Source organism: Maylandia zebra, linkage group LG1 (genome assembly GCF_041146795.1).
Source record: "Maylandia zebra isolate NMK-2024a linkage group LG1, Mzebra_GT3a, whole genome shotgun sequence".
Classification (NCBI taxonomy): Eukaryota; Metazoa; Chordata; class Actinopteri; order Cichliformes; family Cichlidae; genus Maylandia; species Maylandia zebra.
Window position 1 is genome coordinate 40,158,307 of NC_135167.1, and position 14,390 is coordinate 40,172,696.

At 42.1% G+C, this 14,390-nt stretch overlaps 1 protein-coding gene across 1 annotated transcript; it reads right to left on the reverse strand.

Moving 5' to 3' along the window:
- Positions 1-1,231: 1,231 nt before the first annotated feature.
- On the reverse strand, positions 1,232-14,294 carry LOC101477724 (uncharacterized). The gene is made up of 8 exons (XM_014410937.2): positions 13,785-14,294; positions 12,700-12,785; positions 4,679-5,053; positions 4,328-4,591; positions 3,960-4,050; positions 3,297-3,351; positions 2,987-3,120; positions 1,232-2,763 (listed from the first exon to the last, which is right to left on the reverse strand). Exons 1-8 carry the CDS (start codon positions 14,030-14,032, stop codon positions 2,706-2,708), a joined length of 1,311 nt encoding a protein of 436 aa, XP_014266423.2. The 5' UTR covers positions 14,033-14,294; the 3' UTR covers positions 1,232-2,705.
- Between the last annotated feature and the right edge of the window lie 96 nt (positions 14,295-14,390).

Sequence of the window (14,390 nt, forward strand, 5' to 3'; positions counted from 1 at the left end):
ATTCATTTAAAAAATAGAAACAGTTTGCAGAAACTCAGAGACCAAAGCACTCTGAGCTGCAGGAGGAGGGTTTCATGTTCATTAGATTTGCAACATGCAACAAAGAGAACAAGAATGTTGTGTAAAAATCTTTGTTTCTTGTTTTATTCAAAGTTCTCTGTTTCATCATTTGCATGAAATCTCTGCTGAACATTGAAAACAAGTGTGGACACAAAGAAAGAAGATTGTTTCAGTAATTCATCGCTAACAATCTAGGAAGTGTCCCAGTCTGATGTGCAGAAGCTCCAGATGTTGGTTTCATGTGTCAGCACCAATCGTCAGAGCTGACGACTGACGATGGTAATTAACACGTTTATCCAGTGAAATGCGTTAACGTGAATACATGACATATTATTTTTATCTCTTTATTTTTTTGCATTGGCTGCATCAAAACAAATAAAGATTGTTATGATCAGTAGATTTTCTCTCATCTAACCTGCACCGAGGATCCTGTACACAGGAGCTTTTTTGTGTTTGAACAAACAGATGTGATGGATGAAGTCATCGCGGTTACTTCTTCAGGTTTATTTTCAGCGTCTCCGTCATGATTTTATTTCACTTCTTTAGTTTTTTCTTTTTATATTTCTGTAAAGGTTAATTCAGCAGCATTTAGAAGCTCTTAAATGAAAATTACATTTTAAAGCTAAAATCTGATTATTGTTGTCATGCATGAATTTTCACATTTCGATAGTTTTAGTGGTTAAACTTTATGATTGATTAATTTCTGACGTGCTGCTCAAATATAGATATAAAAATGTAAATTCAGCTTCCTTTTTGTCGAATTAAAAACTGTCGAGATTTTAGTTTTAGTTTAGTTTTTTTTTTTTTACATAATTCTGAAATATTTATGTTTTGTTGTTTTTACGACAGGTTTAGTCTCAAACACGTTTCCGTCCCTGCAGGCAGAGTCTGACATCACGTCCTGTCTGCTCATCCTCAGAAGCTTGTGCCATCATCTAATGTTTCACAACTTTGTCCTACACTAAAGGCATTTGTGAGGGATGATTAAACAGACGTCAGAGCAGATTAAAACATTAATATAGTCGATGTTTTCTCTTGTTTGTTTATCAAGAGGAAACAGGAACTCTCGAGAAATTTAAAGAAAATCTTAAAATTTTTCATAAAAACCTTTTTACAACAAACAACAACAAAACACAGACAAATAAAAAAAAATCATTATTTTTATTGCAATTAACATAGAAGAAAAATGAAAGTTATTTTTAATAAAGTAATGTGTTCATAACAAACAAAACATTTTGGACTAAAACAGAAGTCGTGACACTGAAACACAGACTGTATATAGAAGATGTCCAAAGGCCCATCGTGACGCCGCAGGTTCATGTTTTTAAGACTCTGTTTTGGTATTTTGACTCGAGATCGAGCGAGGCGGCTCTAACAGTGAAACCGAGACCACCGCAGGCTCGTACGGCTTTTGGATCAATTAAAAATAGACTAAATGATACCTGAAAATAACAGGAGAACTACTTCCTCCTCTGAAGTTCTGCGATCAAGCTGCAAAACATCTGAGGAAGTCTTAATGTGTTGCTAATCTCACTGAGCCAGTGCTGGTATAAAAAAGTGGACTCGTGCAGCTGTGGCAGCCATGACAGGGTAAAGACAAGCCGGTTATTCATTTCCTTTTCTGCATATGTGGCGTCTGCGTGGACGGCTGAATGTGTGTGAATGCAGACAAAGTGCTTTCATGAAAGGGTGAATCAGGCGTGTTGTGTAAAGTGCTTAAAGCGCTCGAGTAAAGCAGAAGAAGTATGGAAATGAACCCCACAAAGCAAACTCTCCTCCATCATCAGCACTTGGAAAATGAACTTCATGTTTCATTCAGCAAAGCTTCAAACTGCAGATGAGCCTTCAACTCACTGGGAAACATTTAACGAGGTCACAGATTAAGTGAAGGTTCGGCTCATTTTCTCACCTCTTATTGAGGTTTTGCAGACGTGTGACCACTAACCAGGTGATGGTTAATGTTTTAGATGAGTGACAGTCACAGAGACAATGAAGGATCAAATGAATTGAGTGGCAGTGATACAGGCCTGGGACCAATGAAGCTTTCTGACCCTCAACGTGAAATAAAAGTGAATTGTGTGCAGATCGCTCGGCTCAGATCAGGCAGCATGTGGAGGACACGACGATGGTTGTGGTTCAGCAACGTGAAGTTTTAGCTTTTGTTCTCAGAACAACCTGATCAGAGAAAAGCAGCTCAGACTCTGAAGAGTACAAAGTCTGCATTGTTGCATTTTTCCTCGTCCTGGTTTAATGAGCGCTGTAAGAAGAAGTGTGCTGGGTCCTTCACTCAGACTCGAGTTTCAAACCAGCTTCCAGATGACTGAGAAAATAATGAAGTGGAATAACAGAGAGAGTGTGGAGCAGATCATGGCCCAGAAACAAATAATTCGATTGTGAGTTATTCCCGATATGGACAGCGTTCCAGTTTGGACTGAGCTGCATTCATGACTTCCTCCACCTTACAGCACACATGCAGCACCACAGAGCTGCAGATACACCTTCGGTTCATCTCTCTGAAGTTTTTTAATAGTTCTGTATAAAGTCAGAGTCGAGCCGCAGCTTCATCAAACAGATTTACACAAACTGCCACAGCTCACAGCTTCCTGCAGCTGATTGGTGGATGGAGGGAGTGAGAGAGCTGCGATTCATCCTCGACTGGACACTGAGGAATAGACAACGTCATCGCTGGCCGCCTGCAGGCGCCTACGAAGCAAAAATAAAAGAAAATGATCTGATGACAGCTCATGCATGCAGCATAGACAGACACTTCTGTGGTGTTATTGTGATACGTTGTGCCGAAATAAAGTTTAATCTTTCATCGCTGTCTGTTTGTCGCAGCGGCTTCAGTGTCACAGCCACAAATCTGAGCTGTCTGTTGTTTGTGTGACGACACAAACGTGAGTGTTTAAACGTTTCCGGGTCCTACCTGGCCCCCTGTTTCTTCTGTTTGAACTGGACGGAGGCATAGCTGACGTCCTCCGCAGCTCGGCCGGGTTCCTGCTGCTGAGCCGCCTCAGTTTGTGCAGACTTCACCATGTTGCTGTAGATGCTATCAGGATGCTGAGAACCACAGCAGGGAAACAAAGAGATCAGACGACTGAAGGTCCAGAATCAAAGCAGCACACTTTCAATCAATGCACATGTTTTGAACTCGAGCTTGCTAAAATAATAACCTATACAGAATGTCACATCCTATAAGATTCATTCATAGTAAAGTCCTCCCATCACCCACTCACCTTCTGCTCTGGATCACCTCCCACAGCCCTCTGATCCTCTGCTGCTGCCAGCTTCCTGCAACAGTATCAGTATTTATGAGAATCACACAACAGGACTGTAGAAAACAGACACAATGTGATTATAAATCACACACATTAGTAGGTTAGGAGTTAGGAAACATGCTGTGACGTCAGACTTGATCAGCTGATATTGTATTGGTTGTATTGTCTCTTATTAATATGAAAAACTACTCAGATTATTAAGTATTTAACAGAACTTTTTCCAACTGTCTCTTAATCAGCTCTTTCATTCTTGGGCTGCAGTTTGTACCTTTCCTGCATGAGCCTGTGGTGGAAATGTCTTCATTCATGTAAAGGAAAATATTAACATCAGGAAGCATAATAATTTCTAAACGTTATCACGCTGTGCTTCTGCATTTTTCTCATTTATTTAAAGGGATTTGATCAGATGATATTTTCCAGATTGACATAAATATATAGCAAACACGTTTTATTTTATTATTAATTATTTAAAAAAATAAACCTTTATATATTTAAGGTGAATGTGTGCTTCGTGTTTACTGAGGATGAAGTTTGAAATCCACACCAACTTCACATAATTTGCTTCTTTGCTAAAGTAAAACCACAAAAACATGAAATACTTCAAACACTCTGTTTCTGCACCTTTTGATGATGAAGGTGAAGAGTACGAGCAGGATCACAGCCAGCAGGAGACCAAACACCACACCAAGTACCAGACGAAGGACACCATCAGCTGTTAGAACAAACAACAGATCATGAGTGACATCACTGGGTGCTGCGATTTGGGATTTACAGATTCATGAAAGTGAACAAAGCTCTTCACGTGTTTTACATGTGGTTCTTTCATTAGCTGAGTATAAAAACAGTGAGTGCATGAAGGAGTTTTTCCAGATACAAATGTCCCAGTTTTATTCTGCTGCTGATCTGGAGATGATTTGGTGTCAGGCTGAGCATCATTGTGTGTTTGCAGTTTGATGACATTTTTAGAAGTTTCAGAAAACTGAACAAACCTCCAGCCTCCACCTGCAGGCTGTACGGCTCAGAGAGAGTCTTCATGCTCTTCTTCAGAGCACAGGTGTAGCTCCCAGAATCCTCTGCAGTCAGAGGGCTGAGATGGAGGGAGGGGCCAGTGTCTGAGAGGGCGTGGCCATCTTTGAACCACGTGACTTCCAGTTGGTGGAAAGTGCAGACTGAAGCACAGAGCAGTGTGACGTTTTCACCTCTGCTCAACTTTTTATCATCACTGGAGCTGATTATTCTCATTTTAGTCGAATCTAAAATCAAAGTGTTCATATTACTTCACACTTATTAATTCTTAATGATGAATGATTATTTGCAGAATTAAGATTTTTTGTTCTCACCAACAACCGTCACAGTCACTCCTGTCTGGTTAGTAAAATGTCCTCGAGGACGATCAGCTTCCATCCTGAAGCGAAAGCTTGCGTTGTCTCTCTGCTGAACATCTCTGATCTGTAAAGTGCAGTTTGTCTTCTTGTCTCCCAGATATTGATAACGAGGATCGATGTTTGCTGGGTTACTGTCATACACAGATGGAGTGCTGCCCAGACAGAGTACATGGTTCTTACACCAGCGGACTCTGACGATCTTTAGAGGAACTTCTCTCCAACCATCACTGAAAGACTTCAGAGGTGTGAAGGTGCAGGGGAGGGTGACAGTGGACCCTCTGACAGCACAGGTAGACGTGAAAGGATAGACCACAGTTTGAGCCACAGCACCTGTGTGTGAAATATACAAAGCTGGTCAGATTAAACAAAGAATCATGGCAGGGTATTCTGGGTAGTTGTTATGGTTGCACACAAACTATCAACACAACTTTTTTATGATTGGTTTGCATCAAAATTCAGTTTTTACACACTGACCCTGCAGTTCAACCTTCAAACAGTCACTCATGCTGTGATATGATGCTACGTGCAGCAGTTCACTGCAGCCCTGCAGACTCTGAAACACAGAGTGACCTGCTATAAACAAACGGCTGCAAACTTTCTATAGGTCATTATTGCTTATGTTGATGATTAAGTTCTTTTTTTAAATTACAAAAACTCTGGACACTGAAGGATTATGTTTATTCCGTACAGACAGAGCAGCAACAAGGATGGGGAATATATGCTGAGAATATAGCAGGATCACAGCTGGATAACCTCATCTGGCTGTTTATGATGAGCAGGAAGCTCCTCTAACCTCATCCTGTTTTAAACCACACCACAATGTTTCCCTGAGGCAAACCAAACCTGAACCAACAAACAGCGGTCTATGTTTGGAAACCGGCAGAGCATCCGCCCACGCTGCACCCTCATCCTCAGAAAGAAATACGACATTCAAAGTAAAAGTAAAATAATGAGTGAGAGCGTTCTGCAACAGCAAAGATGGCGACAGTTTAACACAGCAAATATTTTAAGTTCTTTTGTTTGTTTTTTAAAAAAGACTTTTACTCCTTAAATCACATTTTAAAGTGTCTGTCTGGACTTTTTAAGGCTTCCTTCATCTTTCTTGTCTCCGCCTGCTTGTCTCCTCTGTCTCTCTGCCTATAATGCTGCTGCTGCTAACCTCAGTACACCATGCTGAAGGATTTCTCAGTCTGTCAGTGCATCCAGAGCACAGACTAAGGAGAAGCTAAACCAGCTTGTTTCATGGATGGACAGAGTGGCTGCAGCAAAGGGCAACATGAGATAAGTGAATAGTTGAGTCTAAAGATAAAGTTTCGAGCTGGAAACAAGCAGCATGAGTCCAATTTGTTTAATTCTTAATACCAGTTCATTCAGACCGTGTGTATTGAACTGTACTAACACCACCTTAGTGCAGAAACATGTTTTATTTAATACTCATATACTAATTCAAAAAAGTCTTTCAGGAAAATGTCAAATTCATCAGTAGTGCTGCATCAGCACTGGTTATACATCATTAAAAAAGTTATTTTAAGACAGTGTCGCGAAATCAATCCATGTAGAGCAGTGTCACAAACCATGGAAGCCCCAGAAAAGTGCAATCAAACGATGAGTTTATTAACAGCCCGGAGAAAACATCAACATATGTCTTCTGACCAACATACATGTTGTGGACACTTATAAAGCAGTGGGGTACACGCCCCCCATGGCGTCAATGACAGATTAAAATAGGTTCCAGACATTAGTCACAGTTAATCGTACATCTTTAATAGCTATAACAGACATAGAACTTCTCTTTTCTATAACACCTTCCATACAAGGTAGTAAACTTCAAGCCCTCAGGGTCTCTGAGGCTAATTATTGACTCTGATCATCTGTTACCAAGTAGAATAAAATATATTAAGACACCAAATGAGTTGAGGCCTCAGGCCGGACACATTCCTAGATTATATGTATTATATGTACTGTGAGCATGCATTGCAGTTATCCTTCTATGTTCTAGTTTCCCTCAGCATGGATCACCTGGACAGTCACGCCAGTGAAGCTTAAGACCCTCAATGAACCGAACATCAACTCAAAATAAGCACAGATAGGCAATGTGTATAAAATACTTCTAACCGTACCTGTAATAAAAGTTAACATAATGGAAGGATCCTCAAATGGACATCTTCAATAAACAGCTGTAATGCAGTATCAATACTGTGAGAAACATTATTAGATGAAATAATGCTGTAAAGAATGTTATTAATGCAGTTACAACGATGCAGATTATATGGCAGCAATAAAAGAATTTCTGTATCTCCACAACAGCAGTACTAGTAAAACTGTGCTCTTACTCTGTAATATTACTGTATATTCAGCAGAAGAAGTGATGCAAGTAAGAAAAACAGGAAGTCTGCAGAGTCTCTGCTAAAGCAGCTCAGGACTGAGCCCGACGCGGAGGAAAGCAGAAGTTTATTTAACCGAGATGGTCCCGACTTACCGACCTGCCGAGTTAGCTGTGGGGCTGGTTACCAGCTTTCAACATGGCGGTCACTCTTATGGTCAACTTCTGTGCACAGTTTGTGTTTTTGGAAGTTATTAAACATGTTTGCTGCAAAATCCTTCAGCCTGGGGACGTGTCAAAGGAACCATTAACAGCCCAGGATTCATGCCCAGTTTCATAAAACTTCAGTGCACACCTGTATTTAAACTCTTCATGTAACACATCAGCACGAGGGCGTGGGGATGCACATCAGCTGAAAATCACAATCAGTGTTTTCTGTGTTTCTTTATGACCGTGCTCCCTGCTATTCCAAATAAATCCTGGAAAGTCTTGATCAGTGTTGGTCAAGTTACTTGAAAAAAGTAATCAGTAACTAATTACTGATTACTTCCCCAAAAAAGTAATCCCGTTACTTTACTGATTGCTTATTTTCAAAAGTAATTAATCACTTAGTTACTTTTTAAAAACACGATTTACAACCTGAAGAGGTGATTGTCATGGTCCTGGGTCGTTGACCCAGCGTTTTGTGTTTATTCTGATTTGTATTAGTTTAGGGTTGAACTTAGTGATGGGACGTTCTGTATCGAGGCTTCGGAGCGTGTGTCGAGTAATGCGCGTATCGAGGCTTGCTTCATTTATGGGAGGAGCTGAAAATGATGACGTCCGAAGCCTCGCTGCCCGGCTGTACCACGTGACTGGTTCATGAAGTGGTTCGAACTTTGCCGCGAGATATGACAGCGATATAAACCCCTCAGACTTCATTCAAAATGTGGGTGTTTGATGGAGAGTTGCGGTTAGAGAGAGTTTGGAGACAGTTTGGAGGTTTATGAGAGTGAGGAGAGAAAGTCAGGAGAGAATGGAGCCAGCTAAGAAGAGGAGGATGTCCTCCCCTGTGTGGGAACATCTTGATCTTATTCCTCCCAACAAGGTATGTAAATTTCTACAGAAGATGTATTTTCATGATACTGATGGTGCAATACAATTTATGTTGAGCGGCTTTACTTTTGTACAAGGTGAAGTGTTTGCTATGTGCCAGGGAGCTGGGATATAACAACAACACCTCATCCATGCTTAGGCACTACAGAGCTTTGCATGAGAATAAGAGGAACACCGATTGTGGAGCAAGACCAGGTGAGCCATCAAATGCAATGATAATAAGATAAGATAGAACTTTATTAATCCCTCGGGTGGGTTCCTCTGGGAAATTCGACTTCCAAAAAGCACAGCACCGACCGAAGTTACAGTTACAGAATTGTTATATATATATATATACACACACACACACACACACACACACACACACACACACACACACACACACACACACACACACACACATATAAATAAATACAGAGACAAATATAAATAAAATATACAAAGGGGATAAATAGAATAAATAGGAATAAAAATACAAGTGAATTGCACATTTCAAGTATGGAGTCTATTGCACCGTTGACTATTAACAAAGGTATTGTACAGTGAGGTGAAGAGGCACTACAGCTTAGTTGTTCCCTCCTTTGTCCTCCTGTTTCCCCTCCCTCTCCCCTCCAGAGAGGAGTTAAACAGTCTGATGGCGTGTGGGACAAAGGAGTTTTTAAGTCTGTTAGTTCTTGTCTTGGGGAGAAGCAACCTGTCACTGAACAGACTCTTCTGGTTGTTTATGGCCGTGTGCAGAGGATGCCCAGCATTGTCCATAATGTCCATCAGTTTCTTTAATGTCCTTTTCTCTGCCACTGTCACCAGAGTGTCCAGCTTCATGCCGACCACAGAGCTAGCCTTCCTGATCAGTTTCTCCAGCCTGGATGAGTCCTTCTTTGCTGTGCTGCTCCCCCAGCACACCACAGCATAGAAAAGTACTCCAGCAACCACCGACTGGTAAAACATCCTCAGGAGCTTCCTGCAGATGTTAAAAGACCTCAGCCTCCTGAGGAAGTACAGTCGGCTTTGGGCTTTTTTATACAGGTGCTCTGTGTTGCATGACCAGTCCAGTTTATTGTCCACCCACAGCCCGAGGTACTTGTACTTGTTGACCACCTCCACCTCCTCCCCCTCTATCTGAACCGGCAGTGGACCTTCTCTGGACCTCCCGAAGTCCACAACCAGTTCCTTAGTCTTTGAGGTGTTGAGTTGCAGGTGGTTTGTGTGACTCCATGCGACAAAGTTCCTCACCAGACTTCTGTACTCCTCTTCCTGATCATCCCAGATACACCCCATGATGGCTGTGTCGTCTGCAAACTTCTGAATGTGGCATAATTCAGAGTTGTAGCAGAAGTCAGAGGTGTACAGGGTGAAGAGAAGAGGGGACAGCACAGTTCCCTGTGGTGCTCCTGTGCTGCTGACCACTGTGTCAGACGTGATGTCCTTCAGCCTGACGTACTGTGGTCTGTCGGTGAGGTAGTCGGAGATCCAAGCCACCAGGCAGGGGTCCACCTCCATCCTGTTCAGTTTTTCCTGAAGCATACAGGGCCGGATGGTATTAAAGGCACTGGAAAAGTCAAGAAACAGGATCCTGACCGTGCCTTTTCCCCCATCCAGGTGTGAGTGGGCTCTGTGTAGGAGGTACAGGATGGCATCCTCCACTCCGACACCCGCCTTGTATGCAAACTGTAGTGGGTCCTGGGCATGTTGTACCTGTGGTCGGAGGAGGTTGAGGAAGAGCCGCTCTAGAGTCTTCATAAGATGTGACGTCAGTGCCACCGGTCGGAAGTCATTCAGCTCATTGGGCCGGTTCTTTTTGGGGACCGGGACGATGCAGGATGTCTTCCATAGGGCGGGCACTCTCCCCAGTCGCAGACTGAGGTTGAAGACTCGTTGTAGCGGCTCCCCAAGTTCAGCAGCACACGCCTTTAGCATCCTAGGACACACCTTGTCTGGGCCTGCTGCCTTTCATGCTGTAATGTTACTAAATGATATAACAATATTATACAGCTGTTATAAGTTACGTGCGTGATATTTATATCTGTGCTTTGTCTTTATTGTCTTTCCTCAGGAGAACAATCTCAAATAGATGAAGACCTGGTTACCATGGTGATTGAGGACTCACAGCCATTTAGCATTGTGGAGGACAAAGGAGTTAAAAGATTTGTTAAATCATTAAATCCCAGCTATGTTCTCCCCACTAAAGGTTATAAAAGAGGTGAAAATTTAGTTTTTACTGAATAAAATATGGGCAGGACTGAGGCTCAAAGCCTCAGTGTGTAGCTGTCCATACCTCAACGTTACAAAAGCACAACTACTGTCCACACCCCAACCACACCTCACCTCACAGTAAATGATCATTTCCATTTCAAGCATTTCCAAATAATCATTTCCCATACTGCCACTATAAATATACACAGTATACTGCCATCACTACAATATACATGTTTTACACACTCCTTTTGTTGTTGACATTTACAGGCTGTGTGCAAAATGCCACACTCTTCAAATTCATGCCAGCTATTATTTTTACGTCCAGTAGGTGTCCTGCTAGAGCAAATGAAGCTTCAAGAATTTCCTCATTACCTGGTGTGTGTATTTATAGTTGGTGTCTGCCTGTGCTCCTCGTCGGCTTGTCTGCATTCGTCTGTGTGTCTCTGCTTTAATCTGCATTCCTCTGCGTTCTATGGTGTTTCGTTCCTGTCTCTGCGTCGCTCTGCCCCGCACCCCTTTTGTATGGTCTCAGGTTTGTCTTTAGTTTCTCCCAGTTTAGGTTTGTAATTGCTCATGGTGCGTTGATTGTTTTTGCCACCACCACCTCTGTGAATAAACGTCACTCGTATCATCAGTTTGCTGCATCTTGGGTCCTCCTTTTCCTCCACACCACACAGCTCCCTCCGCCAGCCGTGACAGTGATAAAGCGATATATCTTTCAGCCCAATTCTACTTTTTCTACATAATCTATCATACAAAATGTAATCAGATGGAAAAGTCTCTTTTTAAAACTTGTTTTATTAGTTTTAATCTTTTAACTTTATGCATCAAGCAAACATTTAATTATCTGCAACATTCTCTGACTGGAATAAATTAGTTTAACATTTAAACCTATTTTCTGCACATTCCAGCTCATAAAATAAAATATTTGTGTGTTTACACTCACTCTTTCAAATAGATGCAAGTAAAACACAGCAGAAAATAAATAAAGTCAAAGACTCAGCGGTCCTGTTGCTCTATTTTCACCTGTAAAGCAGGAGTGGGGTAGGCGGAGGTTTACCCTGGTGCAGGTGTGCCGCAGCGGTCAGTGGAAGAATCCGCGAGTTTCTCTGTGAGTTTCCCATTACGTCGTAGCTACTCGGTGCTTGTTTGGAAGTTTAGGGGTTTTTTCGCTGTAAAAAGAAGTTTTCTTCCCACGCACAGCGGACACTAATGTTTTTGTCACTTTTTATGGAATCAAACTCAAAGTAAGGTCAGTACTTCCACGCTTTAAACACTGCACGCTCATACTCTCTCTGCACTCGATATGTGATCCATTGTTGATCTGCACACAGCTGTTGTCACAAACGTCGCACTCGCTTACGTCACTGTCGTGAGACATTCTCGCAAAAAATCACGGTTTTAGTAACGCAGTAACGCAGCGTTCCTACGGGAAAGTAACGGTAATCTAATTACCGTTTTTGCAATAGTAATCCCTTACTTTACTCGTTACCTGTAACTTTACTTTACGCGTTACCTCGTTACCTTGTAACAAGGTAACGCGTTACTGCCCATCTCTGGTCTTGATGCATGCTCAATATTCCAGGCAAGGAAATCCCAAAACATGGATTCTGTTCATCTGGACGTTTTCAGCGGGAGAAACGTTTCATCATCATCATCCAAGTGACTTCTTCAGTCTCAGCTGACTGCAGGTTTCCAACCTTACACATAATGACTGACACTGGCACCAAACTATGGGCCGAGAGGTCAGTTTCATGCTCATTGATATGCATGACTATTGATCAACGGTGATTTATCAGTCGTCCGGAAAACACAGGTGAAGCACCGGGCAGCAAAGTGGCATTAAACAGGCCCAGCTCACCTGTGTAAGAGCTGCACCAGCTTTCAGAGCACCAACAGCAACAAGCTTTTATTTACAGAGCTTATCTACACAACTGACAGCACAACAGGGAAGAAGGAAAAGAGAAGTAATGAGAACAGACGAGTTTTTATATGACTGCTCCAATAATACTGCAGTAAAAGTACGCTGTTAAAGTAAACGTGGGTTTAAAGTTTCCGTCACTAACAGACAGAAATAATCCGTCTGTTATAAAATACTCGAGTTTGAATAAAAACTCATTTAGAAAGCCTTCTCCTTTCCCCTCCAGCAGCTTTGAGCTCTTCGAAACGATCGTTAACCCTCCGTGTGATAATATCAGCTTGTTTCACATCGTTATTAAGTCTACGTGATTCGAATCATTTCTCAGATTTAATACGTTTGTAGATTTGGAAACAGTTTGCAGGCAGAGCAGCAGTGAGTGAGCGAAAGCACAACTTCACAGATCCGTCATTAACAAGAATAAAAACATCTTTTCAGTTTTACCTGCCAGCAGGAACACGAAGCTCCACAGAATCATCTCACCACAAACTGACATGTTCGGGTTTCTGTTGAGCTTCTCCGGGTTTCGTCTGTAATCAGAGGAGAGGGCAGAGAGCGAAGCTGAGAAATGATGATGTCTCGTTTTTGTTTTGAGGAACTCTCCTCTCTGACTTGGCTCTGTTAGTCTGACCAGCCCCGCTCCTTTTGGAGTTACTTCCTTTCACATTTTATATGCGATCAGGCCTGAAATCATTCGTGCAAAGAAAAAGAAAAAACGAGAAAAGAAAATCAGTTTATTGCAAACAGACTGAAAGATTCTCAACAAGATGAAGTTTGTTTTTATCACAGAAACACAAGAGAGTTGTCAGTCTGGAAATAAATGAAGCACTGCTTTGAAAATGAAAAATTCTGCAAGGTTTTTTCTTCCTCTTTTCTATTTCAGAAGCACAAGGAGATATTGCAACAGAGGACAGAGAGTTTTCACAATCATGAGCTCTGCAGAGCAAATATAGATCTAAAAAGGTTTCAGACCGACACAAGTGCAGAGTAAAGGACAGACAGCATAACGAGGAGAGGGGATCAGGAAGAGGCAAAGAACGGGTTTTAACCCAGTGGGACCCCAGAGGGTTAATCCAGACATGACTTTCAGGACAGAGAAACAGCATTTCAGTCTGGATGGAGGCTGAAACATAAAAATGAAGCTATATTTATGAACCTATCCCCCTTGTTATGGATATGGTCCACATCAGATGCATCTGTGGTTCAGCTCTCTGAGGTTTATCAGTAGTTCAGCTAAAACTAACGTCACAAAAAGCTGCAACTTCAACAAAGCGCCAAACGGATCAGCTCGATCTGCAGCTTCTCCTGTGGTCGCTGCGTTTACTTCGGCTTCTGTGAGTGTGACTAAGAAGTGGCTTCAGCTTCGACTGGCTACTGAAGAGCGGACCACAGCAACGTCAGCTTCCTCCACAGAAGAAAGGACAAAGTTATAAAAGGGACTAAAACTGCAAATGAATGCATCAGAGGACATCCACTCAACACTCAGTCAGAATAGATCACACACACACAAGCACAAAATGTTAACGTACACAGATGTGGAGTTTCCATCTGCACAGCTGAAACATCTGTCCATCCTCCCCGTCCTCCTGTGTCGTTTGTTTGGCATGGACGGTGGAGATGATGTCCAGATGCTGATGTCCCCCACAGCTCGGCTGCTTTCACGTTGGCCACCTTCGTGTTGGGCGTTGCTGAAGACCGCAGACAGAAATAAAAACACAGAACGCTCTTCAGGAGTTAACTCTTTGCAGGGTTGTTCTGCATCCTGAATTTTGCTCATTTTTAGTGAACACAAAATTCACATTTTTGCTCTTCCTGTTCATCATTAGGACAACAAACTCCTCCAGAAGCCTCAAGATTCTTAAATTCTTATATCCTGTATTTGTATCATTGTTGTGCCTCATCGTTACATCTAAACGATGCTAAGAATACACTTATTTATTTTGTGGGTTTGATTGTGTGAAGTCATCTTACAGGAACTGCTTTCTCGCTGACCTGCTTCTCCAAAATTGCCCAGAAACGTTTCTTTTTTTGGTACTTCCTCTGAAAACAGCCTTTCACGCTCGAATCAGCCCACGTCCTCAAGGTGAGAAATTAAAAAAAGAAACCGTTTTTTCTGAGCTGCATCCTGCTGGTGC